Consider the following 24611-nt stretch of genomic DNA (forward strand, 5'->3'; position numbering starts at 1 on the left):
GTGAGAAAAGGAGTCCAACACCCAACACCTCTCATTAAAGGTCAGGCTTCTCCGGGATTAAAACAATTACCGAGTGCATGAGGGGGTCCCTTAGTAGAGAGAGAGATCAAAGTACCCCAGCACCCTCGGGCCCAGAAATGGTTGATAATTGTTAGATGAGGAAAAGCTGAATCATTAGAACTGTTCACTAGACGTCTTCCAGATGAGACTGACTACTTGTCAAGAATTTTGAAAAATTGATTTGTTTGGGTATAGGTTGAAGCAGGTGCCCTCTAAACTCTAGGAAAGCCCTTGCAGCTCTGGGATTCTAAGATTCTGTTACCTCATTGACAGACATAGAGTTGAGTATAAAATCTGTCTCTGGTCTCAAAAAAGATGACATAGGTCCAGAAGCCCTGTAGAAATAGAAAGGGTACTTCTGGTTCCCTGGAAATTCAAAAAGTGACAGGGAATAATAAAAAGCAAGAAAGCCACCAGGCCACTTTAATTGTCAAGTCCACTGGGTTTAGGCCCTAGACCTAAGTCAAATAGGAGCTGCCAGTTCCAGAAGTCACCAAATACAGTCACCAATTGAGCCACCACTCCTAAGGCCCTTCCTCTCCCTGACACTGCTGTTTCCTGTATCACCAATATGGCTATAATGTGGCTACCCAAACTTCCTGCCCCCCTCTGTTCCTCAAAGATGCCACCACCCATATTCAAACTTTCTTCCTAGCAACTCCTTCCATCGCATTCCACCTCATCTTCTTACTCTCTTCACTTCCTAGTACTAGCTGAAACCTGGCTTTCCTTTGGTTCTCCAATGCTGGCTACTTCTTGCATCATGTCTCTAGAATAAGGCAAGACTTGCTCCATATTGTCACTTCCAGACTTTCCCTTGCTACTCAACATCCTTTTCAGTTTATTCCACCAAATTATAGCTAAGCCTTATCATTTTCATCTACTGTGGGACACTTTTCCATCTTCCCCAGTGACCAGGGGATGGATTTTCTCCACCTCTTAATTTCTGCCATCACCTATGGTGGCTTCAATATTTATGTGGTTTACTTTATGAACATTCTAGTCTCAGCTACTTACATGATACCAAATAGGGAATGCAACTCTATTTCTATCCTGTATCATCATGAAAAATTGTTGCAACTCCACTGTCCTTAACTCTTGAAATTTTTCCCTATTAAGAATTCCCTGTCTTTCCAACTTTTTGACTACCTCACTTCTAAATCTGCTTTTCATTCCCTTAGAAACCTCCAGCCATTTTCTCTCCCTTTACTACATCACCTTAGATCTGGCTTCACTTCACTTCAGTCTCAATCCTATAATTAAATCAGTTCAGTAAAAACATCCTTTGTCCTCCCACTGTTCCATCTTGCTAACCCAAAACCCCAGATCATTCCTGTCTGCCTCCCCCATACAAAGAAAATCAGTAAGGTCACTTTCAAAAAGAATTTTAGCATAAGGGTGCTTAAGGAGAATAGTCTATACTGTCTATTGATCTCACCCCTGCCCTTTTATACCCCAGTTCACTTATGAAAGCCCTCATCTCTGCTAGCTGAAATACTTTTTGTCCTTCAAGGCCCAAATCAGTGGCCTCCTCCTCCATGATGTCCATAGCAATAAATAGCTCATCCTGCTAATATTTTGTATCCTTAGTGTTGAGCAGTGTCCTACATATTAATGATTGTTTACTGGATAGATGGATGGATGGGTGGGTGGGTGGGTAGATGAATTTGCTGTCTGCCTCTTATAGAAAGTCACCTAGACACTGTGAAGCATTCACAGCCTACACCTGAACACAGAAAACCAGCCAGATCTTTGATTCTCAAAACTTTTATTAATAGCAAAAGTCAAAGCAGCCTTAGTGTCTGGTTAAATGTGAAGGTATAAGTGGTCAGGCCATAAGGCCTGTGGTGCATTAAGGGGAAATGAGGGCAGAAGGGCTCCTGGGGGCGGTGGGGGGGACACTGCCCCAGGCTGCTCAGTAACACTGTGTGGGACAGAGGGTTTGTCTTTAGCCAAAGCAGGACTCATATCCTTTCATAAATAAACATGGAATATAAGAAGCTGGGGGAAGGAGAGGGGAGATACATAGGAGGACCTACAGCCTCTTAGAGACAGAGAATGAGAAAAAAGGAATAATGGAAACAGAAAGGGGGCAGGGGTGGGAGCTCAAGAAAGGTGGCTAAAGAGATGAGGAAGTAAACCAAAACAGACTGAAAGGGAAAAAGAGAAGTAGTAGACACAATAATAATGGGGGTGGAGGACACCCAGGCAGATCTCAATAATACTGGGGAATCCTCGAGAATGCCCCCTCACACTTACATACAAAGCTGAGCCAAATTATTCACACCCCCTCAGAACTAAACTTCTTGTGCAGGAAATAGTAGGGGAGTGCTTACTCCCCTAGAAGAGTTGGGAATAGTAGGCTGGCCATCACGTGGGAGGGTCAGGACCCCCTAGGGCTGGTCTTTAACTTCAGGGTCTTTGTCATAGATGTAGCTCCCTACTGCCCCAGTGTTCACTCCTGTTGAGACGGTACAGAGAAGAAGATGGGGTCAAATGGTCATGGAAGGGGTCAGAGTCCAAAAAAGTCTTATGGTTGGGGTAGGTCAGGGAGGGGATGGGGATGTCCTGATGACAATAGGGCTGCTTCCCAGGAATGTATAGATAGAAGGACTTAAAGTTCACTTTAAAGTGACTCTCCCCTTCCTTGCCATTTCAAACCAACTGAAAAAGGTTCTATGCCAAACTCACCTTTTGGTCCAAAGAGAATTCCATAGCAAGGTTTATGGCAATATGGTTGTCCATCATGCTACGGAGGGATGAAAGAGAAAATGTCACTTCACAGACTGGGTATCTCCTCCATGGAGATTCTTCCATATACCCTCCACCTAGAAAGAATTTATCTTACACTCAGTCCTATTTCCCACTGTGTACTGAAGGGGAGAGGGATAGTCTGAGGAAAAATGGACCCATCAGGTTCTTCTGCTGTGACAGTATGTACATGTGAGCGTGTATGTTAGTGAGTGGGGGAGCGGAATAGCCTACTGGGAGAATCATGGACAACAGCGCTCTAGGTTGAAAGTCAAGAGATCTGGGTTCCAGTTGACTGCCACTAACCTACTCTCTGACCTTTGGTCTCAGTTTCCTCTACTGTAAAATAGAGACAATAACTCCTTCCATGCCTCCCTATCAGGACTTTTGTGATGGTCAAATGAAAACATGGACTAGGAAGTCCTTTGTAAACTGTGAAGAGTATGATTTAAGGTCCTTCAAAACTCCTAACTGCCTGTGTTTGTGGTGATTTGTCAGTTCAAATTCCTGCTCGAAGCCACCAGAGGGCAGAATATACTAAGAGAAAAGCAAGTATGTGTAGGAGGAACTACCTTCAAAATGGTCCTGGTCTCTGTCACCAACCCTATGGACCTTGGGCTTGCCCTTCACTTACCTCCTTCTGTCTCCTCATACTCTCATGCCTGAGGTCACAATCTTCCTGCCCTCTCACTACAGATTCTTGCACTCAGCCACAGACTTCTACACTTTGGATCTCCTTGTACCTTTGCCCCCACTCACCTCCGCATGTCCACCAGGTGTCAGTGTCTTTCCACAACGCTCACAGCGAAGGCAAGGCCGGTGCCAATCCTTTCCCAGTGATGTCACCTTCTCAGCTAGATGGGAGTGGGTATGATCAGATATTCTCTCCCCAAACACAAATATACAATGCCCTAAACCACACACAACTTTCACACATATATCCTCAAGACAATCATTCTCATCCATACAGGATCCTGACAAACAACACATTGACTTGAGATCTGAGATATAAAGTGCTCTGAGACACCTTCACACACATATTTCTAGTGCTTTGAGAAACAAACATAAACACAACTTCAAGACAGAACACACTTTTCTAAGTTTATGGCGTAAAGTGGGATGAGGGGTGGAGGGGAGACAAAATACAGGTAGGTGGAAAACACTTACCAAAATAGACCCTCTTGTTACATCGAGGACACATGTTGGGCTCCCCAGTGAAGGTTGTGACACTGGATGCTAAAACAAGATAGTTGGGAAATGGAGCTGAGCTGCCCCTGCCTGAGACACCTAAAGTCCTTCCCCAACAAGTACTCACCTTTGCTGGGCCCTCTTGAGGGGCCACTGGCCTTTCGATCCTCTACTCGAACTGGGTGCTCAACAGGGCCAGTGACAGGAACCTCCTCTGACTGAGGTTTCTCATAGATGTAAGAGCCTGCGCCCCCAATGTTTACACCTGCACAAAAGCTCAGGTCACAAATAAACATTGGATCATAGAATCATAGGTTTGGAGCTAGAAGGGACTTAAAGGCCATCTAGTCCTACTCTCATTTTAGAGATGAGGAAATGGAGATGCAGAAGTTAAGTGACTTGCTCAAGGTCATACAAGTAACACATGATTGAGGCAGGATGTAGAGGTCACAGTCAAAGACACAGCTCTCCTTCATACCTATATAATAACACAGATCACGTGCAGGTCCTGACATATAGTAAGTACTTAATAAAAGTTTGTTAACTGACTGGATGGACATGACAAGATGGCTTACATGGCTTTCCCCACTGCTCCCTTCACTTGTGCAACCTCCATCTAACTGAAATATCACCAACAAAGTGGTAAAGTGTCCAAACGGGATGACCTAAAACCTCTTCTCTACAAGCAAGGCACTAATCGAAGAGGGAGCTGGTCCTACCCTTGGACCCAAATATTAAGAAAGGAAAGAGTAGGGGGCAGCTAGGTGGCACAGTGGATAAGGCACTGGCTCTGGATTCAGGAGCACCCGAGTTCAAATCCAGTCTCAGACACTTGACACTTACTAGCTGTGTGACCCTGGGCAAGTCATTTAACCCTCATTGCCCTGCAAAAAAAAAAGAAAAAGAAAAGAAAGAAAGAAAGAAAGGAAGGAAGGAAAGAAAGAAAGAAAAAAAAGGAAAGGGTAAACTTATCCCCTCCCAAACCCATCTCTAGGGCTAAAGGTCAGCCAAAGGAGTGTTTGAACCATAGAATGGTCTAAGCTCAAGATTATGGTTTGGGTCATATAAGGTCATTGCAAATAAGAGGTCAGAGTTTGGGGTTATTGGATGTGAGGTCAAAGGTTAATTTTTAGGTTATGGGGTTGAGGATCCTTGGATAGGCAATGGGAGTAAGGGTCATGAAATCATGGTTTTGAGCTATGAGATTTGAAAGTCACAGTTTGGGTCATGAGTTCGAGGGTCAAAAGTCACATTTTAGGCAATAGGGGTTGGGAATATAGTTCTTTCACATAGAATTGGAGGGGTGAGGGGCAGTAGGAAGCGCTGTGCATGTTAGGGGTGGGGGTGAAGAGGTCACAGAGTAGGCCACAGAAAGTTGGTGTCCCTACCTTTAGGACCAAACAGCGTGGCGTAGCAGGGCTTGTGGCAAAACGGCTTCCCATCGTGCTGGGGGAAGGGAGTCTGTCAGTGCATCCTGAGGGACCAGAACCCCTACACTTCCAAAGGGAACCTGGGCCCAGCTTGTTCATTCAACCACTTTCCCTTCAGTTTCCTATTCACCAAAACGCTCCCCCAACCAAGTGAATGCTTTTATTTCCAAAGGAGTCTCATACTTTCAGGACATATGTGTTACAGCCTCCTTCAAATTCTATATATCTATCAAGGAGGGCAGACAGAGGAGATATGGGGACGATAACAGTCAGAGTCTTTAGGAAAACAGTATTGAAGTCACTGGGGAAACACAGTCAGTAGTTGTCAGGAATATATGAAATCACTGGGAGACAAGGTCATGGTACCTAAAGGGATGAAGTTAGGTCTTTGGGGAATCAGGAAGTCCCTGAAAACTAGAGTATGTGGTGACCCCAGGAGAGTGAATTCAGAATGGATAGAACTCACCTCTGCATGTCCTCCGGGTGTCAGTGTCTTGCTGCAACGCTCACACTTGAGACAAAATTTATGCCAGTCCTTGCCCAGGGAGCTCACTTTTTCAGCTATTGAGACATGGGAGCAGAAACAGGAAAACTGAGGGTCTGTGCTATGCTCTGCCATCTCTCCCTTCTCTGCTTTCCCTCTCCCAGTCACTGACCTTGAATAATGATCGGAGTTGGGATCAGGGAGATCCCATTCCCACAGCTACCCATAGAACCTACAGAATCCCATAGATTCTACCCATAGAATCACAGACTCTTGACTTCACCAATCATTTCACACTATACCTGTAATGGACTCCCTCTATGACTAAAATTCTCAAGTCTTTTTTTATACATGTTATGTAGTCACACCTTCAACATGCTGTAATTTTGGATTGAAAACAAAACAAAGTGCAGGACTTTACATTTATTTTCATTTCATTACATTTGGTTCTTTGATATTTTAGGTAATATGGCAGAGAAATGGGGTAGCTTTGAAGCCAGGAAGACTTGTGTATAAATCCCACCTATGACACATACTATGTGATTCTGAGGAAGTCACTTAGTCTCCTAAACAACTATCTAAGACTATAAATTGCACTAGAAATGTCACCCTGTATTGGTCAAGGGAAGCACCTTTGGGTCACCATTTTACCCTGTTAAAATCTCACTAGATGACAGAGGGGATTCTAGTAATTCAACCATTTCTGATTATATTGAATTATACTATTCCTCAGACTATATATCTATACTGTCCATATTTTGAAAGGCTTTGTCATTTGTCAAGTATATTATGTCTACAACTTTCCAACACTCTACTATGCCAAAAAAGAAATATTTAGTTCTGTGGGGCAGCTAGGTGGCGCAGTGGATAAAGCACCGGCCCTGGATTCAGGAGGACCTGAGTTCAAATCCGGCCTCAGACACTTAATACTTACTAGCTGTGTGACCTTGGGTAAGTCACTTAACCCCAACTGCCCCGCAAAAAAAAAAAAGAAGAAGAAGAAATATTTAGTTCTGGAAGAACTCATCCTGTCTCTTAATGATTATTACTTTTCTTTCAAGTGATCAATTTAATAACATCTTAAAAATTTTTCTAAGCATCAAGTCAAAGTCATAAGTCAACAATAGTCCATGTGAATTTGAAAATATGTAGGAAAAGTCCCTAAACTATTGATAATGTGGCTCAGCAATTTCACATGTTAACATATCTATTCCAAGGTGATCAACAGAAAGAAAGGTACCATAGAGGAAATTACTCAAAGCAGCACTTTGTGATAGCAAAAAAGCAAAAGGGGATGTCCATAATTTGGGGAATGGTTGAACAAATTGTGCTATATAAATATAATGACATATTACTACACTACAAGAAAAAATAAGTTTGAAAAATTCAAAAATTTCAGACTTGTATGAACTGATACAAAACAAAATAAGTAGAACCAAGATAAAATACACAATGATCCCGATTATGTAAAAGAAAAAATACTAAAAGACATTAGAACTAAGAGCAATACAATGATCAATCTTGACTCCAGAGAACTGCGAATGAAAAATAGTTTCATCTTGTTGGTAGAAACCACCACTGGACATAGGCGCAGAATGAGGCGTATGCTGTCAGATGTGGTAAATGTATTTTTTTGTTTGTTTATCTTTGTTTTCTTATACTTCTTTATTAAAAGAGGATTCTATCGTGGGACTAGTATTGAGAAACGATAGCACTGTTTTATTTTTTTAAGTATTAATTAAGTTTTTTTTCTAAAAGAACAAAAAGTTAATGTGAAAAAGATCCAGGTGCTTCAGTGGACTGCAAGCTCAATAAGAGTTAAGAAGATAGAACATTCCAAAAAAGTCTAGGACAAGAGATATGATGATCCTCCTGTCCTTTGCCCTGGTCATCTGAAATACTGTGTCCAATTCTGGGTACATCTTAGGAAGTCCACTGAAAAAACAAGTAGGTCAAAGGCATGGCAAGAGACTATTCTATAAGGCATTGTTTGAAGGAACTGGGAATGCTCAGTTTGAAAAGGAAAAGTCCTGGGGGTAGACGGTGGGTATATTGTTGCAGGGTATGCTCATTCAGATATGAGTTGGACTAGGCAAAGTCCCTTCTCAATTCTAAGATTCTATGTGCATGTCATGTTTGGGGAAGGCAGGGCAGAGTAGTTTTGTCTGGTTGGACTGAGGAATCACATGAGATAAATCAGGAAAGACAGAGTGATATTCAGTTATGAAGGGATACTAGGAAGAGGCCACAGAGAGCCAGGGGAGAGTTTTAAATAGGAGTAATATAACCATATCTATACATTAAAAAATTATTTTGGTAGTGACATGAAGGCTATTTAAATCAGGGTGACAATGGAAACAGGAAGATATATTACTGAAATAATTGCTCTCCCATTTCACCTACTCAAGAGTCTTCCTTGCCCACTCCAGTTTACCAGTGATCACAGATCTCTTACAGTCCTCTGGTTCCTGAAGCACTTTTAGCCAAGGTCCTGCATCTGGCATTGATCCCAGCCTGTCGTGTGTTTTCTACAGTCCAAGTAAGCCCAGTCTTCCCAACCACACAAGTAAATTCAAATGATTCTTCCCAATGCTAGGGAACCCAGCTGGCTCCACCCACATGTCCACTCCCCTAAAGGTACTGTTATATCTCTAAAACAGAAGAAAACACAAAGCCACCCAGAAAAGGAGGCAGAGAATGAGAGTAGTGGCTTTGGGAGAGTGGAAGGCAATAAGGGCATGTAGCTGTTGCACAAAGTAGCTGCAAACATCTGGATCACAAAACCATTTTTGTTCCTAGGCCAGCAGTCAGTCACAGCAAGCAAAAGTGGGGGAAGGATGACAAAAGCCCTTTCCTTGGAATTTCCCCAAATTCTGGACAAGGAAGAAATACAGATGAATGTTCCCTCTCTTCAGGCTCTCCCTACACACTTTTTGCCATAAGAGCAACAGTCTGGGTGAAGAATTCCAACCTCCCTTTCCCTTCCAGTTGAGCTAGATTTGGGGAGCTCCATTCCTGTCCTTCTTAGTGGCTTGAGAATGAGGACAGAAAGGAGAGACCAAGCCTAGCAGAGTCTATATTTAGTCCCGGATTTCCTGTTGGACAATAGACACTGCTCTCTCAGCCTAGGAGCAAGGGAAGGAAGCAGGGAGGGGCTCCTTCCCTCTCCTATTCTCTGCTCAAGGTGATGAGAAAAGCCAGGGGCTAGGCATAATAGTTCTCTTCCAGCTCAGTAGACAGAAGCTGCCTCCCCCAAGCTGCTTCCCTCCTTCTTCCTCCCAGCCCCACCCCAGGAATAGTTCCAGGACAGGGGCAGAGACCAGGCACCTCCCACAGGCAGAGCCAAGTAACAGTGAATCAGGGCTTTGTTTTGAGAGCTGGCAGAGAAAGCAGAGGAACTGATGAGTGGGATAGGGACTAAGACTGGGACCTGTTTCTTATCCCCAGATATCTGGTCAACCCCAGGGGTGATATGAATAGTTTCTGGATTTAACTTTCTAGAGAGGTCCAAGCCACTGTTGCACAGCCTCATCTCTTGGCTCAGCTTTTCTCCCCACCCATGGGTTCCTAATACTTATGACTCTCATTGTCCTGAAATTCTAAGATCCTCTCAGAGATGAAATGGAGATTATCAGGGACTACCCACTCAGAGATGGTATGGAAGGGAGAGGGGAGTCTGACTTCCAGAAAGAGCACAAGGCTTTTGCCACACTTCCCAGAAATGCTGATTGGCTGCCTCTTTATTTTCCCCCCTCCTTTTTCCACCAGGGAACAGCTGTTCTGATTTCTCCTCCACAAAAAAAGAGTTCCTTAAAGGGTTCCTTTGTGTAGGGGTTGAGGGAGAGGAAGGATATCTGTGTATCTCTGTAAGGGAGATCTATTAGAGACAGGAAACAACCAAACCGAATGAATGTTGGAGAGTGAAAGTACATGATCAGAAAGAAGGAAGAGGGCGGGATCAGCAAGGAATTCATATGGGAAGCAAGGGGAAAACATTCCATAATTGGTACTTGAAAAGGATTGTTTAATACTACTTACCCTGAATGGGTAAAAAGTAAGGAAGAGTGGCAGCCCATATAACCCAATCCTCATTTGTGAATATTAAAAAAATACTCAAACTATCAGAATAATAATTCACATTTCCATAGCTGTTTAAGGCTGACAACCTCCCTTTTGAGGCTGCCAGTGCTGGTATTATCTCCCTTTGACAAATGAGAAAGCTCAGGTCTACAGAGCTGATAACAGAGCTAAGGCTGGAACCCAAGTACACTATCTCCTTATTCCTGTTCTTTTCATTCTCTACACAAGAGGCAACAGCTTAATCTCTACTCTGTCCAGTGAAATTTGTGAGCAATGTCATGTGCCAGCCTTTCTGGATTGGAACAGAAGATGAAAAGAGATAAGGGCTCCAGAGAAAGAGTCCAAGGTGAGCTCAGCTTTAACTAATTTCAATTTCCTAGGGAACAAGAAAGAAGCACTTAGGATGTGTATCCCAAACCTTAGTATTATGCTTTGGAAATGATTGATCCCAGACCCTCAATTTCACTGTCACTCAATTTCACTGTCACTTAAGTAGACTTCATTGACCTCCAAGCAACCAATAAGGTACTCCATTGGGAAAGGCCCTGTCTGATCACTAACTGTGATTATGTAGAATGGCTACCATGAGGCAAAGGCCAGGTTAGAGAGATAGAAGGGGCTGAGGCAGATGTAAGTTCAGGAGGCAGAATGGAAATGGGAACCAGTGAAGTAAATTCTAGATAAATCCAAGCCAGAGTAAGAGAATCCTTAGCCAGTTAAGGGGAGAGAGGGTAGAATGTAATGAGGAACTCAGTCTAGGAAGGGAAAAGGGAGAACTCAATCAGTTTTGGGTGGGTAGTCAAAGAAATCCATACCCCATGGAAAATGTCTGGTCTAGAAGCTCAGCAGTGAGGGGACATGGGCATGGTTAGGGATGTCAGTTCATACACAATCAAATAAATTAGGTGGAACTGACATTCACATTCTAGTAGAATAGGAGGTAACAAATAAGGTATTTTTTATGTGAAGGATGGGTTGGAGCTTTGTAAGGAAGTAAAAAAAAAAAGAATCTAGTATCAGAACAGGTATCTGTGTGGATCTAAAGAATGGTTTGGCAACTAGTTGGCACAGTGGATAGAGCACTGGGCCTAGAGTGCGGAAGACTCATCTTCCTGATTTCAAATCTGATCTCAGACAATTAATAGCTGTGTGACCTTGGGCAAGTCACTGTCTACCTCAGTTTCCTCATCTGTAAAATGATCTGGAGAAGGAAATGGCAAACCACTTCAGTATCTTTGTCAAGAATGTCCCAAATGGGGCCATGAAGAGTTGGACATGACTGAAAATGACTGAACAACAAAAACAATGGTTCAGGCTATATGTGAATGAATGAATCTGTCTAAGCCACATTTCTGTCTGCTCACAAGGTTTCATTTCATGCACGTGCCCAAGTAAGAGTCAATAAGGGCATATGTTAACAAGTCTGAGCTGGTCAGTTGATAGGAACATGGTAGAGCCTGTGGATTCAAAAATGCAGAGAGGATTGAGGCATTCTCAGGAGGAAAACACATGCCTCAAGTACAGATAACAAAAGTGAGACTCAGGTGAATCATGCCTAATTTGGAGAAAACTCTAACAATCACTGGGAAGTAGAAGTGGTTTTGTTTTTGTTTTTTGTGGGGCACTGGGGATTAAGTGACTTGCCCAGGGTCATACAGCTAGTAAGTGTCAAGTGTCTGAGGCGGGATTTGAACTCAGGTCCTCCTGAATTCAGGACCAGTGCTTTATCCACTGCTCAACCTAGCTGTCCCCTTGAGGTGGTTTTAAGGGGTGAAATTACAGACCCTCAGACTAAGGAGGGAAAAGAAAATCTGGGGAAGCCAAACCTGCAAAAGAAAAGTGTCCTGAACCCACTAGTTTGATAGAGGCAAAGATCCTATTCAATCTAGGGAAAACAGTTTGGGAATGAACACAAAGACACACTATTCTTGTCTGGACCATGACTGTTCATTGAGAGACTGTGCCTATACACTGAGGAAGTCTGTTACTGTGGGTCAGGGAGTATGATGAGATCCTCAGATTGAAGCAAGGCATAAGGCCAATGAAGTAATACCACAAGTAAGTTTTCCTTCACTTCTTTGTTTTTGTCTAGGCTCCTAAGATCTAGGCTGAGGTCAGATCTTACAGCCATTTGATGGTACAAAGATGATCCTGGTAGGAATTGGATGGGACCCAGAAAGAATGGAACTGTCAAAAAGAACCTAAAGCCTGGAAGGCAGACACTATTTCTGCACTACTCCCCCTACCCGCCACCCCCACCCCCAATACCATTAGCTCATTAACCATGCTGCAGTTGCTTCCCTCTTTCCTCAGGTGCAGCCCTCTTCTCCCCCTGGCTTTTCTGCATTCCCATGCCAACATACAACCTCTCCCACCAAAGGAATGGGCTTCCCTTCTTCATCCCTCCAATTTTGGCATGGTCCATACTCTTGATTAGTCCATCCTCCCAATTCTTCCTCACACGTCCTCCTGCTTCAGGGCGGGATCCCACAGCCCACAATTCCCTCCTCCCAGAACAAACAGTGTTTCATTTTCCTTTGAAGGCCTCTTCTCCCACCCCCTCTCCTGCCCTAGCAACCCTGCCTTTAAAGAGTGTGCTAAACAGAGGAGACTGAAAATCTGACCCAACAGGTTAGGGGAGAGAGGAGAGAACCCAGTCAGATACCCGCTGCAACCTTACTAGGGATGGGGGAGGGAAGGAAGAAGATTCCAAATTAATCAGGTATGCCTTTTCTGGAGCAAGTGGTCTTGTCATGGGTAAGTGTATGTGTCTGTGTCCATTGTGGAGGTCTACCAGGGAAGGACGAATTAAGGGAAGAAGACTGACACTGGAGGAAAACTGTACACTCCCTTTGTCTGGTAGGTACTTGACCACATTTATGAGAGACGTGAATATTTGTGCAAATGTATTAAGCATGTATATGAGTACTGGTACCCGAAAAGGTAGAAGTGTCTTCCAATTAAGATTCCCATGAACCATTTTAATTTCGGGTCTGCTCCACTGATACCTTTGGGACAAGGTGACTGATCCATGTTCCTATACATGAGTGCTTTCTGGCACTACCCTCAAGTGAGTAAAATTTGGGGAATTGGAAGGGAAAGAAGAAAGCACTTTGGCCGCTGAGCTTAGGTGAACAATAAGGTCGAAGGCAGAGACCTCAGAGGAATTGGAGTAAGAGGGGTAGAAGTTTAATAATGCTGGGGCTGTGTGGAGCCACTAAATCTAGTGAAATCCATGGGTGGGGCTGTGTCCGTGATTAAAGGCCTCCCCATGATTCTCAAAAACACGTTCTGGAACTAAAGGAGCTGATCAGAATTTGGCGGAAAATACAGCCACCCCACTCAAGGAGGCACATCTCTGGACAGGAGACCCGGGTGACCACCCCTTAGGGGTTCCAACCGCTGCTAAGGGTGCGGGGGTGAGGATCAAGACCCAGGAATGCCCGCCGCATGGGATTTCATCCCAATTTCCTGGGACCACATCTTATATAGATCTCACAGCTCACCTTGCGATGGGGGTTATGGGGATCAGGGTCCTAGGAGAGACAGACTCCCCTAGATGTTCTGCCACGGAGGTGGAGGCCCTGTCCCGATAAATTTATCTTTTGAAACCACACCTGGGCTGGACAAGCGTGTGATGGAGAGGGGCAAGCAACTACCCTCCTAGACCCTCCATTGAGATGCAGGGGTGGCGCCTACATCCCTTACAATTGGGGACCCCAGCTCCCAAACTCGGTACTGGATACAACGCCTCCGCCCCTCCTCCGCGCCCTCCAGGACTGGGTCTCCGTCCGGCGGTCTTAAGGACCGTGGAGAAGGAACGGCAGCGCGAGGGCTCTCGGAGTCTTTCGGAGGCTGCCCTTGGGAAATGGGGACGAGGAGAACTTACCGAAGTACACGGTTTTGTCGCACTTGGGGCACTTGGAGGCCATGGTCCAGGGCTGGGTCCGTCTGCTCGCCAGCTGCCCCAGCTCCCCACGTTCCCACCCTAGGCTCGCCTCGCCCCGCCCAGCGCATCAAACCCGCCCCTTCCCGGGACGACCGGAGGCGGGTCCTTTTCTCGGGGGGAGAACTAGCCAGGGAAGGGGAGGGGGAACGCGGGAGGGGATTGGGTACTACTCCCAGCCTCCCTTCTCCCCAGCCCCGGGCCCGAGAATCTAGAGTGACGTGATCCGGAAGAGTGGGGAGGGGCTCAGCCCCACCCAAATTGAGGCTGATGGAAACCGGGCGGCGGCGGCCAAAGGAAGGAGGCGGCGGAGGAGGAGGCTGGGGCGCAGCCAGACTCCCACCCAGCGGTTGAGAGTATGGGGGGTGAATGGGTGGAGGGGATTGGGAGAATGAACTAGCCTGGACTACTTGAAAACAATTCCCGACTGCCCTCCTCGCCTCTAGGGCACGTGGAAGGAAATGGCAGGACTGTCAAGAGTCCAAGCCTACCGAATCTCGGTGCAGAACAGGTGAAGAAAGACAAGGTCACGGAGTTTCAGTCGTACGCACGCGGGCCTTGGGGTGGGAAGAAGTAAGGGGAGATGAGCTCTCCGGCTGTGCTCTGAAGCTTCCCCAAGCCCCCACACCCTGGCTCCGTTTTCTTTTGTTGCTCAGGGTTTCCATGGAGACTGAGCTGTGAAAGTCGAGCTATGGGTGTGCGCATGGGCGCGCCCACACACACACACACACACACACACACACACACACACACACACACACACACACGGCGCGTGCGTTCGGGGAGGTCTCTCCATTTCCTGCGGTCTTTGGGCCTCGGTCCTCCTCATCCTCTTGCCCAGTGTGGACTTAAAAGAGTCACAAGATAGGAATGAGAGAAAAAAGTTTATATGGTTAGGGGACAAGAATGGCCGAGGAGGGCTATGGGGAGAGGACACCATTTCCAGTTTCATCAACAAGTTTGCTTACAAGACAGGATCTAATCACTGACAAAGGTCGAGTACAGAGCCAGGCACAGAGACGGAGAGAGGAGGGAGACAAACATTTACCACTGGATTAGGGTAAAATGCCTCAGATTCTAAATGGAGTTTTATTTGAGTGTCAATCAGAGGCATCCAAACTAGAAAAAAACCACAACAGTGTGACAATATAACAGCTACGATGTGGCACTGGTACAGTGTCCTGCGGGGTTGGGGGGAGGGGGCGGGTAGGGGCTCCAAAGTACTAGTTTGGTCAAGATCAGGTGACAGGAAACAGGAAGCAGTGGCTAGAAAGGTTGGGGTGGACTGGTTGAAAGATGCTAAGGACTGTGTGAAAGTCAAGTAGGATCTTGGCAAGTCTTCAGACCCGAGCAAACTGGAGGAGAAATAGGCCTTAATTAGAACTAAAACCAAGAACTTGCCTCCAGAGACTGGCCAGAGCCAGTCTATTCCAGATACCTTAGTACCTTGGCACCTAGTGAAACTAATATTCTTTGAGATAGTATAACCTGTACTAGGGGAAAACATTTGTCTATCACACAATCATAGGAGCATTTAGAGCTAGATCATTTTAAAATTTAGAGATCATCTCATTGTATCCTTCTTGTTTTATATAGGAAAAAAAAACCCTGAGGTCCAGAAAAGTTAAGTGATTTGCCCAAAGTCACACAATAAGTGACAGAGATTCAAAGCCAGTTCCTCTAATTCCATATCTAGTGGTTTTCCCACTGTCAAGTTTCTCCATTCCTTGTCATTTCTCTGGGTACCCAAGGCTAAGAGGATCTCATAGGGGAGAGGAAGGTTGGATCTGACTAGAGTCCTGTTTTCCACAAGGATTTGTTTTTTGGGGGTTTTTTTTGGCAGGGCAATGAGGGTTAAGTGACTTGCCCGGGTCACACAGCTAGTTAAGTGTCAAATGTCTGAGGCTGGATTTGAACTCAGGTCCTCCTGAATCCAAGGCCAGTGCTTTATCCACTGTACCACCTAGCTGCCCCTTCTCACAAGGATTTGAATGCTGCTTCGGTGATGGTTTTAGAATAGATGGGACAGAATCACCTCATTTCCTTTTACTGGGAGGAGGGCCTGGGAAAACTGTGCCCAACTCCCATCTCACAAACACACCCGACAGGGAGGGGAGAATGGTATCCATCCTTTTATCCCTCCCAATGAATAAGAAAAACCCTTTGGGTATTTTTGTTTGCAACTGGCAGGACCACCCTCCTTCTCCATCAACTATCTACTAGGAGAGAACCCACCATTTAGACAGCTCTGAGGTCAAAACCACCACTGTAGTTGGCCAGGTAGTTTCATTCATATTAAGGTCCATAAAGAACTAAGACTGAGGGAGAAATGTGCTTGTTGATTTCAAGCCAGCTCTGAGCTCTGCCTTGGGTCTAATTGGAACCAAAGCTTAGTCTCAAACTAGACATCATCAAGGCCAGGGTATATTTACTCTCTTTGATCAGGTATTTCTTGAGTGTGAATCATCCTTTTATACTGGGATTTCCTGATGGAAGGGAAGCATATTCCCTCCAAGCAAGTTCCTTGGTGGGAGGGCTGTATCTCTTCTCCCTTACTCAGATTTCTCTGAACTCCCAGACCTCCTACAAAGATGTTCAATGAGTATAGACACAGAGTTCCCTCCACCCTCTCTCAACCCTGGTCTCAGGAAAAGATAAGGTTTGTCTCAGGCTACTCAAGATCTGCCTTCCACCATGCCTTCTGGGATGCCTGCTACATAATTAAGAAACTTGCTTTGGTCTCACTTTCATTCATGTGTCTCCCTCTCTTTGGCCATAGTTGGAAGTAGGAATACTCCTTGGTACTCTTTACCACTTCCAGGCTCTCCCTCTATCACCATCCCTCAGGAACTTCTCTTTTGTGGTTCATTCAATTCATGTTTATAGCCCCATGAGGTGTTATCTCTTGATCTTCAGGACATTCTCCTTTTCAATGAGTTCAATCAATGCCTGGCTCAAATTCTGTCTTTCTTTCCCACTTCCCACACTTATACTAGGGGTCTTCGATATACATATTGATATTCCCTCAAATTCTTAACTTCCCAGGCCCTCACTTACGCTTTTTTTTTTTTGGTGGGGCAATGGGGGTTAAGTGACTTGACCAGGGTCACACAGCTAGTGTCAAGTGTTTGAGGCTGGATTTGAACTCAGGTCCTCCTGAATCCAGGGCTGGTGCTTTTATACACTGCTCCACCTAGCTACCCCCTATCACTTACTCTTGACCCATGGCTTCTTCACCTTATCTCAGCTACACTCTAACATGGCCATAACCCACAAGTATTCTTTCTGCTTCCATGTTCAAAGATTCTCAAACTCCTTCATCTGATTACAATCTACTGTCATTCCATCTTCCAACCTGCATGACAACCCCAATCCTGTTTTTCCTTCTCACCATGACCATTATCTTCCACTTCACTTATGTTAAGGGCTAAAATTCTAGCTAGTCTGTCTAAAATATCTATGAGTGGTCGCCAATAAATTATAAGCTTTAGCAAGAGTTAGACTTTTAAGCATTTATTAAGGAGAATAAGAGTTTGGTAAAGAGAGAGAGAAAGGCCTAGATTCCTATCTATTAAAGGGAGAGCACATTTCTAGCTCCCTTCTCCGCCAGCGTCCTCAGGAAAGAGAGTCCCGAGACTCCGCGCCAGTCTCTTCCTTCCTCCTCCCACTAGTCCGCGTCACTTCCTGATACCAAAGACAAGACTCCTGGTCTTGCCCTCAAAGACCTTCGCTTCATGGGCAGAACTCTTCTACAGTTAGTATCCAGCAGGTGGCGTTATTCCAATCGTTACAGTCCCCCCTGTTGTTCCTCAAGAAGCAAAATGTTTCCTTGACGGAACAGTAAAAAGAATATAATAACTATTGATAACTAATAATATGTGAACAACAATATAGAAAAGGAAGAGAGGAAAGTTTTGTCCAGAGGGGCGATTTTTTTTTTTCCCTCATGAACCGACGCTTTGACATTAGTCTTGCAAAGGGAGGGCCTCTGCAGAGAATACATGTTACAGATGGTGTATATTATAACAGAAAGAGAAAAAAAACCAACAAAAACAAATCAAAACTGTTCATTTAAAGTCTCTGAAAGTCTTTTCTCAGATGTCCTCTAGGTGTAGTCGTGGAATGGAAGTCTTTTCAGGGGTTGAGGTGTGGATGCTGGTAATCAGCCAGGAAAATTTCCTACAAAATTGAGCTTAACACAACTTTAAAATAGCTTTGTCAATAATCAAATCAAACAATGAAAGTTCTCAAAAACATGTCTAAGGGAATACAGAATCTTAGTTGTTAACACTTGAAACATACAATAAAACAAAAATTGAACCATTCTTTAAAATTACATTATTATTATAGTCCCCCCTTATGGAGAGTAATTGAGAAGACAATTGCTGTGATATTAATTTTTAAAAATAATTTTTGTCTTTGTTTCATCACTTTTTGCATCATCTGCCTAATTATCCTCATGCCATTATGAGAAATTTTAAAATCTTATATAATTGGTAACAGATGTCAAGGCCAAATTCAACAGTGTATTTATCATGACACCTGAGATAATTATGGGGGTTACCATAAAAGAACAGAGAAATGATGGGATATGAGCATTCCCACACTTGAGCAATATGTACTGCCCATACAGTATGCCAGGCTTAAAATAGGTGGATGGAATATATGTCCATGCCACCGAACATATTGGAAGAAACTGAGTCAGACTTAATCAGATGCATGGGATTGAGATGTCCATGGCATCAGGCATATAGGAGGGAGCATAGAAGCCAGGTGTAGAAGTGAGATGGGTGGGATGAATACTTCCAGCCATCTGTACAATATTGTGGGGAAAAAGAGAATAAAATATTAAACCAAGAGAATCCAACCTCAACATTTGTCAAAAGCTGTTCCCTCGGCCATACCTTGACTTCATGCATGTCTCCCCTCATGTGACAGTTCAGTGTCTGCTCTTGCATGTATTCCTCTTGTGATTGGATGGCATCTTGGCCAACTGGCATCTGATAACTCAGAATAAAGGTAATTAGTGTCTTAAATGATAAGTTCCCATAATCCAAGTCTCATATGGATTTAAAAATTGAGGATAATAAATGATTGCAAAAAATGTGAATACATCTTGACTCAGAACACAATATATAGTTATGCAACAATTTCAAATAATATCTTTTTTTTTACTTAGTATACAATTACTTTTGTGAAAAATCTGAACATATTTAAATACAAGTTAAAGCACAACACAATCTCAAAGACAACTTTTACAAATGTTCCCCTCTTTTTTTTTTTTTTTTTGGAATATGCTTATCAAAAATAATACTTCTAGAATCAATTTACACTTGCCATGGCAACCAATTTGCCAGGGAAATGCTTTAAAGAGTTTGATCAAATAATCAGTTGAGAAAAAATAACAAAAACAAACAACTCAGAATATGGGAGCACAATACTCCTAGAATTAACATTGTATAATAAAATCAAAACCATCTTGCAATGTTTCAAAATTAGATAGACAAATGAATAGAAGAAAATACACATGGAACAATAAAAGACAATGAAATTCAAACTAAGGAAGTCTAAATGAATGTGAACTTAATATTAATAAGAGTATTATAAAATATAAACTTGATCACATGACTATAAAAAGCTTTTACAAATATTCTCCTTGTTTTAAAAACTAAATATAAAACACAATCTCAAAAGCATGAAAATCTCTATGAAAATAAACCCATACCATTAATTTCAAAATGTATATGTAATAGCATAGAAATCCTATGTAACCTCTGAACTGATATTAATACTCTGAGTGAATTCAGAACACCTTTGATTCCGATATCTAAAATCCCCAATACTCATATCAATACCTTGCTGCTTACTTCTACATTTCTGTAAAATATATACCCTTCCATGGCAAAAGAGGCAGAGTCTTGAACTATGTTGATTGTCATTCTTATTCAGCTTAAGTTTTTCTTCTTTAACCCCTCTATATTGTCTGTCAGTCTTTTCACCATACAAATGCTTTATAAGATTACTAATTAAAGACAAAAGCAGGTTAGCAAAATTATGAACAAAACGAGCATATCTGGAATTTAAAGAGTTTTCTAAGATTGTCTCAAAAGCACAGCCAGGCCGGGGAAGGGCTGAGCCTGAAGCTGCAAATGCAGGTAGAAAAAGTTGAGCATGCGCATCAGATCTCTGGACTTCCCAGGCAGGGGAAGCAATGGGCTTGGCCATAGGAGGAGTAGAGGGTGGGGTCTGGAGAGGAGGGGAGGGACCAGAGCAATTTGAATCAGACTTGATTTTGAACTCAGGCCTGGATTCCTCTTCCCCCACTTTGCCTCCAGGTGCTAGGGGATTAAAAGCTTCTAGAGGGTGGGTCATTGCCTCCAGGCATGCAAAATTAGAGCAACAATTAGTGTTAGAACTGGGAAAAGCTGCGGGAATCTCTTCAGGTTTCTCTGAAAAAGCATGGTTGGGAGAGGGAGAGATATTTCCTTGTGTGAGTAAGTTGCTGGCTCTTTTAACAAAAATAAAAAGAAAAATAGAAAATCCACAAAAACAAAGCATTAACATGATCTTATCTCCCATTTGTCTGGTTAAACAGACTAAAATCAAAAATAGGCTAATTAGGGAGTTTAAAAGGTCCATTCGAAAAAATTTAAAGGGAAAACACAGCCAGTACGCCAGTACTTAGCAGTTAAAGGGAGAGGGAGGGGAAATTTCTTACCCAACCAGAAGATCAGAAGACAGGTTTAGCTTTCCTCTTCGTGGTCAGCCATCTGTTAAGGGCTAAAATTCTAGCTAGTCTGTCTAAAATATCTATGAGTGGTCGCCAATAAATTATAAGCTTTAGCAAGAGTTAGACTTTTAAGCATTTATTAAGGAGAATAAGAGTTTGGTAAAGAGAGAGAGAAAGGCCTAGATTCCTATCTATTAAAGGGAGAGCACATTTCTAGCTCCCTTCTCCGCCAGCGTCCTCAGGAAAGAGAGTCCCGAGACTCCGCGCCAGTCTCTTCCTTCCTCCTCCCACTAGTCCGCGTCACTTCCTGATACCAAAGACAAGACTCCTGGTCTTGCCCTCAAAGACCTTCGCTTCATGGGCAGAACTCTTCTACAGTTAGTATCCAGCAGGTGGCGTTATTCCAATCGTTACACTTAACTTCACTCTCCCCGATTTCCCCATCTTGACCCCTTCATGAACCAGTTCAACTCTACACTATCCTCTTTTCTCAAGTTCCTTGCTTCCTTATCTTGTTATCAATCTTGCCCTACCAGGCCCCAGCCTTAGATTACTCCTATTGTCCTTTGGGAATAGAATCTATCCTATTACTGTACTATTGAATGAAGCTGGAGAAAACCACTAAATCATGCTAAGTTCACTACAAATTTATGTTAAATAATTTCAACTGAGCCCTCACTGCAGCAAGGCAATCCTTTTAAAACCTCCCTAATTGATTCACAACAGCAGCTTTTCCAAGCTTTTTCATTCTCTTCAAGGATCCCATAGCTTTTTCTTTTGTCCTCCTTCTCAGCTAAGAACCTTGTCTCATATTTCACTGAAAAAAATGTAGCCAGTTACTAGGAGCCCCCTCTTCTCCTCTCCTCTTAATCTTATATCATTCAAATGCCTTTTACCACTATCTCCTCCTTCATTCCTATCTCACATGAAAAGGCCGTGCTTCTTGCCAACGGAAACCTTTTGCATGTTGTGGGAACCAATTTTTAATTGGGGAGTGCTAGCTAAGCGGTTCGCTGCAATATTGGAGCAAGGAAGGAGACTGGCAGCCTCCCTCAAAACAGAACAAGATTTATTTTAACAAGAACGAACTTAAAAAAAAACACCAAACACAAACAGGATCAATAGGATCAAGGGAAAGGAAATAAAATGGGGAAAGGGAAATTATAATACCTGAAAAAATACCACTGCCCAGGAATCAGCTGAAAATACGCAGCAGAAAGCCTATGGCTTTCCAGCTTCCACCTAGAATGCCCAATTCTCCTCCCCCAAACCTAGAAACACCCCACACAGCCCCAGCCAATGGGTTGGCCGCTCTGACAGTCACATGACTGCCCTCACTAGGCTTCCAATCATTATAATTTTGCCAGGCCCATGTAGGCCTCAGCGAGTGGTGATGACGTGAGGTGCCAGAGCCCTGGCAACGGCTACAACCAGTGGGTGGAGCATTGTGTGGTTTGCGGAGCCCCAGGCCAGTGCGAGCCAAGGCATAAAAACCTCAAATAACAATTAATTTTTTACAATGTGATCCAATTTCATTCCATCTTCTCTAGCAGATTGCATCTCTCTATCATCCTCACTCACTGTTCTTCAATCTCTTCCTACAATCTCAGCTTACTGGCTGCTTACCTACTGCCTACAAACACAGCATATCTTCCTCAAACTCAAAAAAAGTTCACCTGATTAATCGCTACTCATTTTTGTGGCTAAACTCCTTAAGAAGGCTCTCTTCAATAGGTGCTTCCACTTCCTTTTCCTCTCACTACGTTCTTTACTCTCTTAAGTCTGGCTTCCAAACTCATCATTCAGTTGAACCTCCTCTCTCTAAAGCTACCAATGGCCTCATTTGCCAAATCTGATTACCTTTTTTTAAACACTTATCCTTTTAAAATTAAAAAAATTTTTTTTTGTTATATTGTAAGTTTCAAATTGTCCACCTCCCTCCCTCCCCACTGAAACACAGAAGGCCACCATTTCACACAGATTGTGTGTATGTGTGTGTGTAAACCCTTACTATGCATATATGTGTACTTGTATTTATCAGTTCTTTCTCTGGAAGTAGATAGCATCTTCCTTCATAGGAAGTCCTACAAAGGAAGTCCTTTGTAGTTGGTTTGAATGTTTGTAATACTCAGAATAGTTTAGTCCTTCACAGTTATTCTTTCAACAATATTGCTGTTACTATGTGGAACATTCTCTTGGTTCTTCTACTCATTTCACTCTGTATTATTTCATGCAAGTCTTTCCATGTTTTTCTAAAATCAACCTGCTCATCATTTCTTTCTCTTTTTTTCATCATTTCTTACAGCATGGTGGTACTCTATCACAATCATATACCACAACTTCTTCTTCTTCTTCTTCTTCTTCTTCTTCTTCTTCTTCTTCTTCTTCTTCTTCTTCTTCTTCTTCTTCTTCTTCTTCTTCTTCTTCTTCTTGTGAGGCAATGGGGGTTAAGTGACTTGCCCAGGGTCACACAGCTAGTAAGTGTCAAATGTCTGAGGCCGGATTTGAACTCAGGTCCTTCTGAATCCAGGGCAGGTGCTCTATCCACTGTGCCACCTAGCTGCCCCATACCACAACTTCTTTAGCTATTCCCCAACTGATGGGCTCCCCCTCAATTTCCAGTTTTAGCCACTGCAAAGAGAGCTACTATAAATGTGTTAGAAGTTATAGGTTCTTTTTCTTTTTCCCTGATCACCTTGGGAAACAAACCTAACAGTAGTATTGCTGGGTCAAAGGGTATATAGAGTTCTATAACTCTTTGGTCATAATTCCAGATTGTTTCCAATACAGAGCAGTTCACAGTTCCATCAGTGAATTAGTATCCCAATTTTTCCATATCCCCTCCAATATTTATTTTCTCCTTCTATCATTTTAGCCAATCTGATAGATGTGATATCTCAAAGTTGTTTTAATTTGCATCTCTCTAATCAATAATGATTTAGAGCACTTTTCATATGATTACATATAGCTTTGATTTCTTCATGTAAAAACTGCCTATTCATATCCTGTGACCAGTTATCAATTGAGGAATGACTCTTTCATATAAATAAGACAAAGTTCTCCATATATTTAACACATATGTATGACATATCTCCAATTTTCTGTTTTCCTCCTAATCTTGGCTACATTGGTTTCATTTGGACCAAACCTTTTTAATTTAATGTAATCAAAATTATTCATTTTCACCTCACAATGTCTTTCATTTCATTTATTCATAAATTCTTCTCCTATCCATAAGTTTGATGGGTAGTATGTTCCATTTTCTTCTATCTCCCTTTATATCTAAGTCATGTATCCATTTTGACCTTATCTTGCTAAAATGTGTAAGATAGTGGTTTATACCAAGGTTCTGCCAAACTGCTTTCCAATTTTCCCAACATTTATCAAATAATGAATTCTTATCCTCAAAGCTTAAATATTTACATTTGTCAAACACAAGTTTACTATAATACTTTACTACTGTGTATCATATGTCTACTCTGTTCTACTGATATACCTTTTTATTTCCTAGCAGTACCAGATAATTTTGATAATTACCACCTTATAATACAGTTTAAAATCTGGTACTGCTAAACCTCCTTCCTTTACATTTTTTCATTAATTCCTTTTATATTTATATTTTTCTTCTAAATAAATTTTGATATTATTTTTCTAGCTCAATAAAACAATTTTTGGGAATTTAATTGAGATGACATTGAATAAGTAGATTTAGGTAGAATTGTCATTTTTATTATACTGACTTTGACTACCCATGAACAATTAATATTTCTCAAATTATTTAAATCTGACTTTACTTGTATAAAAATGTTTTATAACTTTGTTCATTCTACATGTCTTGTACAGGTATACTCTTAAGTATTTTATGCTGTCCATTGTTCTCTCTTCCTGCAAAATTTTGTTGGTGATATATAGAAATACTAATGATTTGTGTGGATTTATTGA

At 42.7% G+C, this 24611-nt stretch overlaps 1 protein-coding gene across 4 annotated transcripts; it reads right to left on the reverse strand.

Moving 5' to 3' along the window:
• Window positions 1-1811: 1811 nt before the first annotated feature.
• Window positions 1812-14583, reverse strand: CRIP2 (cysteine rich protein 2). 4 transcript variants are annotated; one of them, XM_043989281.1, is made up of 8 exons: window positions 13883-14053; window positions 5896-5990; window positions 5388-5445; window positions 4127-4264; window positions 3979-4047; window positions 3571-3665; window positions 2752-2809; window positions 1812-2521 (listed from the first exon to the last, which is right to left on the reverse strand). In XM_043989281.1, the coding sequence occupies exons 1-8, from the start codon at window positions 13923-13925 to the stop codon at window positions 2454-2456; spliced, it is 624 nt and encodes a 207-aa protein (XP_043845216.1). In that variant the 5' UTR covers window positions 13926-14053; the 3' UTR covers window positions 1812-2453. The 4 variants fall into 4 exon arrangements, with proteins under 4 accessions (XP_043845216.1, XP_043845218.1, XP_043845219.1 ...); XM_043989283.1 differs by lacking the exons at window positions 5388-5445; window positions 13883-14053 and adding an exon at window positions 14431-14583; XM_043989284.1 differs by lacking the exon at window positions 5388-5445 and having other exon boundaries at window positions 13883-13898.
• Between the last annotated feature and the right edge of the window lie 10028 nt (window positions 14584-24611).

Source organism: Dromiciops gliroides, chromosome 2 (genome assembly GCF_019393635.1).
Source record: "Dromiciops gliroides isolate mDroGli1 chromosome 2, mDroGli1.pri, whole genome shotgun sequence".
In the NCBI taxonomy this organism is placed as follows: Eukaryota; Metazoa; Chordata; class Mammalia; order Microbiotheria; family Microbiotheriidae; genus Dromiciops; species Dromiciops gliroides.